General features: G+C 41.6%; 1 protein-coding gene across 2 annotated transcripts in view; it reads right to left on the reverse strand.

Moving 5' to 3' along the window:
• BCAS3 (breast carcinoma amplified sequence 3) overlaps nt 1-6111 on the reverse strand; it is a 370742-nt gene that overhangs the window by 245522 nt on the left and 119109 nt on the right. For both annotated transcript variants that reach the window (XM_009891170.1, XM_009891169.1), the window contains exon 14: nt 5175-5439. In XM_009891170.1, coding sequence (XP_009889472.1) covers nt 5175-5439 — 265 coding nt within the window. The remainder of the gene's footprint in view (nt 1-5174; nt 5440-6111) is intronic.

Here is a 6111-nt window from a genome sequence, read left to right on the forward strand (position 1 = left end):
GAAACTGGCAAAGATTTAAAAGTACCTTTAAATAAGTAAAAAAAAAAACAAACCCATCCAAGTGCGCTGCTGTGGCGCAGCGCGACGCCGAAACACGCCGGGACATTAAAAGCACCTTAAAAAGTAAAAAATCAGGCCTATTCCGCAGCTTGTTTCAGTGTTTCTATACGTTTATAAAAGCTATTTTGTATACGTATATGTGTTTCTATACGTATATAAAAGCTACAATTTACACAGAGAAAAAGTAAAGCCTCAAACCTCTGTTTTCAAGCGGCGTTTACAGCGCCAGCCCTGGAGTTCAACCCTGGAAAGGAACTGCCCTCCAGTGCTTTAAGTTATTATACAGTTAATTTTCTTTGAAACTATTTTTGTCTGCCTCTCTCTCTAAATAGGTGGTTTCTTAAGTGAGTGTTACTTAAAGGAAACCAATCTGTTTTTCAGGAAGGGCTGATGATGTCAGTCCTTTCAACTCTGCTTTCCCATCAGAATTCTTCTAGTAAAAGGAGTTTCACTCTGGGAAATAGCGAAAAGTAACATGAAAATATTTAAAGCATCCCAGACTGCATGTTTATCAAACTTCTAGCTTTATGCTTGGATTTTGAGCACGTTGCAATTGCAACGAACGAAGGAAAAGTGAGAGAACCCCTTTTTGATTTCTAAAACTAAAGAAGATTTTCGCAATGAAAAATGTGCTACACTAAAATCTTTACAAAGAGCTAAACACAAGTCCGAAGGCAATATATAAAGAACAACCGTGCTTTTTCATCATTCTAAATTCATGCACTGCATAGGAATTACACATGAAACAGAACCACTGAGCATTATGAACGGTCTTTTGGCAAAACTACACCATCCGAAGAAATACTTCAATCCCCAACAAAATGAGAAGACGGATTCAGAGAGTATCATATTATTATTGACTGGTTTTGGTAGGTGTGGGTGTGTAGCTATAGCTCCAACGTGTGCTTACCTCACTCTACTGCATGTTCTGATACTGGAAATCCTTGCAGTCAGCAACAGCAAAAACCTCCAAGCAGAGCTGGAGAGACTTTAACCTACTGGTGGTGCCAGCAGTAACATGAACAACATACCGGGAACTTTAATTTGCAGAATAAAAATACTCAGAGTTATATAGAGCTTTCAATCTTCCAAGTAAAGCATTACATTTTGACAGCTAAATGCTCCTTGCTATTCACATATAGGCGTCCTGAAGGTAACAGGGCATATATTTGTGTAATCAAGGGCGTAATTCTGGTTTAATTACTCATGCATTAATCCACACAGTGTACCTGTGAGACAGGTAAGCGCCACAAACCCCATACTGTATGAGTTAAAAGGTCACATAAGGCCATACTCTACCCTAATGTTCAGCCCCACAACCAACTGATGTTGTAACAGTCTTATAATAGTAAAAGCCCATAAAAGGATCCCAACTTAACTCAGATATTACTGACAACGCGCTCTGGCAATCCGACGGAATGACAAAAATACAACCCTGCTGGATTAACAGACAGAATAACCCAAACAAAATCTGTGTTAGCTATAAAAGGTGCAAAGGAAATACCTCTTTATCATCCCCTACTTAACAGTTTACTTCATTCTGCTAAAACGAACAAAGCCAAACGATGATTCATTTGGAAATGAAATCATCCCCACCCCCCGTAAAGGCGTACCCTGTGTGGGTAAACAGTTCCGAGGGTGCTCCAGCAAAATGTAAATAGATCGCCTTGCTACTATATACATAGCAAACAGATTCATTTGGAAACTAGGAGTTAAAAAACAAGTGAGAAAAATATTACAAAGCCTGAACTCTGAAAATATTTACAGGAACAAAAGCTAATCACAAGTTAACATCAATAGGTCACAATTGCTAATCAAAAAAAGAAGATAACAAGCAAGCGCTTTGCGCACAGAAGTCCGGTCCTTTGGCCTAAGGTCGCGGCAAGGCTATTGTCACGCCACAGAAATATTCGCAGGAGGATTAACTGCAGTTTTTCTAACTTAGGGCTTACCGAAACCTTTCGAGATTGCAAAGGACGTAAGAGGAAAATCGTGATGACACGACTCCACGCAAAAAAAATCCTTCAGAAATAAAACCAGTTTATCACAACTTTCTCTGAATCTGCCACTTAATCAACAATTTGTCACAGTGTAACGGTGCTCTCTGGGATGTGATCTCCGCGTTTCTTTCCATCATCATCAGCTGCATTTAGAGGGTTGATTAAGGCAAGCAACAGTTATTCTTCTTGAAGAAAACTACAAACATCAAGGAATTCCACACACGGGGAACACAGAGATTCTTCTTCTTGTTACACAGTAAAAAGCTGATGGGCAAAATCAGCTGCATAGAATTTACCAAGGGTCACACAGCAAGTTAAAAGTAAAGCCAAGAATTAAACCCAGAACTGCTCTTTTCTGTTGTGAGTGCTGAGTCCTGTCACCAGACTGCCGTAACTCCGCCAAACAACAGTAATTTAACATTATAATATGATAAGGAGCTGTTACAATCTGAGTAAACACATCTTAGTTCACAAATTAAAATAATCACGGGTCTCTGGCTAATCCAGCTGCCACGCAGGCTCACAAAATCCCTCCACTGAAAGTGACCGTGAACTTCAGTTATTATTTTTTTCCTGAGTTGATGATAACTGGCTTTTTATAAAAGGCATATAATATGGTTCAATATCCTGCATGCCTTCAGCCAGGAAAATTCAAGGAATACTGAAATTAAAAAGCAGCAATAATATTACTAAATGCATCACAATATTTTACCAAATGGATCGTTTTAAACCAAATTGTCTTTTTTCCTAAGATTTTTTTTGAAGCCAACTCCGCTATTTCCTCCATACGATCCCCACAACTTGCTCATGGAAATTCTTCCTAGGAAGGTTTGCAAGGTACCAACACACAGTCTTAGTATGTGTCCAGCTTCAAGCCCTGCTACACCGTGAGAACGCGATGGGCACCATCTGCGTGAAGTTCTCTGGAAAACAAAGCTACCCTCCTGTCTTATTTCCCAGTGCCCATCTGCAGCCATCAAGTGGCACTAACTGTATAAACGGAGCTAATTTTCAAGCAATGATGACTGCACAAAAATCTTGAAAAAAATCCGATTTATTTGTATTTCAAGGCAGGCATTTGAAAACTGAAGTCTTAAAACTCTTGAGACACTTCCACAAATGCTGCTCCCTTTCTCTCAGTAATTTGTCCATGCGTGTCCTTCTCCTACCTAGAAAATCTGTCCACCCCTGAGGATCTTACAGCAAATGAAACTGCGTTTCTTCTTTAAAAAAACAAAAGCTATTCAAAACTTCAAATGTACCTTCGAGTATTGTAGAGGCAACAACTTACAGCAATTTCTCTTGACAGAAAACAGAATTGGTTGGATTAAAGCTACACAAATTGATAGTTCCTTCCTCTCCTCTATGTGATGTCAAGAGTTAAAAGGGGTTGGATGTGCCATAGGAAACCTTTACAGCACTCCCCAGCCTGTTTTGAGCCGGACACGCTGAGCTGCTGCACAGTGATGAGAGAGAAAGGAAAACGGGAGATACAGAAATGTCGCCGAGGAGGAGGAAACTACAGATCACGTTTTGGGTGCCTTCCAGTGGCTCCAGGCAGAAGAGCATGGCTCCAGAGCAGCTATGCAGAAGACTTTGTTTAGAAAGATCCAAAGGAACGAGAAAACACAGAGGCTTCTTCTGAGACAAGTCTGGTTCCCGTAATAACCAACGAGTCATAAAAATGTTCCTTTGATTCAGAAATCCCACAAAGGTTCTCTCTACAGCAGCAAAGACGTTGACTATGAGAGCACACAGTTGGCCTTTCACAAGCGCTTCTAATCCTACACACAATTAGGGAAGAGGGACTGTTCCTTGCCATGTTCCATACTCTCAGGCTGGAAATGGGTGACCACCCGTACCAAGCTGCTGTTGAGACTTTCACTTCAATGGAAGCTGTGATTTACTCTTAACAGAAAGGAGGGGTAAGGATGCAGCAAATCCTGAATCCAAATAAAGCAGCTTCTAGTACTGAGCGCGTGAAAGAGAAGGGCAAAAAGAACAGCAAAGATGAAACTGAAGCAGCTGGGACAACGATGACTTTTTCAGAGGTTCCCCTTCACATCCTTTTAGTTTCTCCAAAGCACATCCACCACAGGAGTAGGATGTACAGATCAATTCTTACAGATTTTTTTTTTTCCTTTGTATATTATTTGGCACATTGCTCACATGCACACACACAAAAGTGGACACAAATCTGTGCCATCAACTTCACATTGCCTTGTTTCCACATCTCTCCCCAAACAGCATTTATTGTGGATATCCAGATGTGCTTCACAGTCATGGAAGCTGATGAGCAACGAGACTCTTAGGCAACTGCATTTGAATATAGACCAGATTACTGACCTTGTGCTAGATGGAAACAAAACTTGAAACCTAAAGACCCCAAAACTTTCAGTTTAGAGTGGAAATTATTAACACATCTGTGATAGCATAGTTTACTTAAGCGAGTTGCAAAACTAGAACCATCCTTCTGAAGTATTTATACCTTGGCTCATTCCTACAGTATCTGCATACGTTGCATATTTTTGTCCAATATCTGCTGCACCATATTTTATGAAACTCATTTTTTAGTGGCACAAACTACGTGGGCAAACAGAATGAACCAAATCAATTCTTGCAATCTCCAGTAAAATCAACATTTCTGTTGTTCGGGCTGTTAGCAAATACTGCTGAAACGTGAAGCTGGAAGACTATGAAGATCTTTAGGCCAGCATCTCCAAAGGCAGTCAGGAACTGAATCTTTTTGAGTTCTTGTTTTAGAAGAAGAGGTGACGGGCACAAACGTGACCATGGGCAGTCCCATCTCCACCTGAGGAGGGCCTTCTCTGCTGTGAGGGCGGCAGAGCAGTGGCAGAGGCTGCCCAGAGAGGTGGGGGAGTCTCCCCCTCTGGAGCCATCCCAAACCCGCCTGGACGCCGTCCTGTGCCACTGCTGGAGGTGCCCCTGCTCTGGCGGGGGGTGGGATGGGGGAGCTCCAGAGGGCCCTTCCCACCCCACCACGCTGTGAGGCAGCAACACAGCAGGTACTGAGGACACAGGCACAAATGACTCAAGGGGAAAGGTTTCCTGACAACGTAAATGGGAGGAAAATAAGAATAAAAAGGGATTTACCATGGAGCGGTGAGCCAGACGGGCTGCTTGAGAGGCCTGGAACAGGGCTACAGCGTCCTCCTTGTTTCGATGTCAGCTCTTGCTCGATCTCTTCCAGCCCTGCACTCTTTTGGAATCGGCTCATGCGATTTACCACCCGGGGTGACATGTGTGTTCGAACACAGGGCTGGCCGCCGTAAGGATTGATGGGAAAAACATGGGAAGTGCCGCGAAGCGTGCTGACCACGACCCAACGACAGTCATGGCTGAAGGAGATATCCTGGACCTAGGAAAGAGAGGAGTGAAATGGGAATGCTGACGTGCAGACATCTGACAAAGGAAACGGACTATCATGTTTTAAACAAACACAAATCTTAATTGGAAAGGTGAATAAACCCCCCTAAATTTAGGCAATAACTTGAACTTTTGCGTATATACCAATGAACTTAGTATTCAGTATATATGTTGCAGTATAATACCCAGTTCCAAAGTTTGTGTACTTCTCCAAATATTCTGAGATTTCTCTTTTCAACAGACCTGAACTTACGAAAATAAACCATGCTGCAAAGTACTACAGAAAACCACAAGAGCTTGGTGTAATTTTCAAATAGAATTTAGTTGTAAAAAGAGTTGGGAAATAATTTCAATTATATGTTTTGTTATTCCCTTGTTTACTTTAATTTTTAGAGATCGCCCAAAAAGGGGAAAAGGGAGGGATGAGAACAAGAGAGAGATCTCACCACTGGGCCTGATTTTGACAAATACCGGCACTCAGAATTTTAAGTCAACAGCAATACCACATCCCACATGACTTAACAAAAGAAAAATCAATGACCAGTATTTTCAAAAGCTGTCTATAATGGTCTCTAATCCTGCTACTACCAGTTTATCCCTCAGTGGAATTACCCTTCACCCAGGTATCGCTGGACCTATACTCTTTTTTGGTTTGAAAATTTTG

Source organism: Charadrius vociferus, unplaced genomic scaffold, assembly GCF_000708025.1.
Source record: "Charadrius vociferus isolate BGI_N301 unplaced genomic scaffold, ASM70802v2 scaffold239, whole genome shotgun sequence".
In the NCBI taxonomy this organism is placed as follows: domain Eukaryota; kingdom Metazoa; phylum Chordata; class Aves; order Charadriiformes; family Charadriidae; genus Charadrius; species Charadrius vociferus.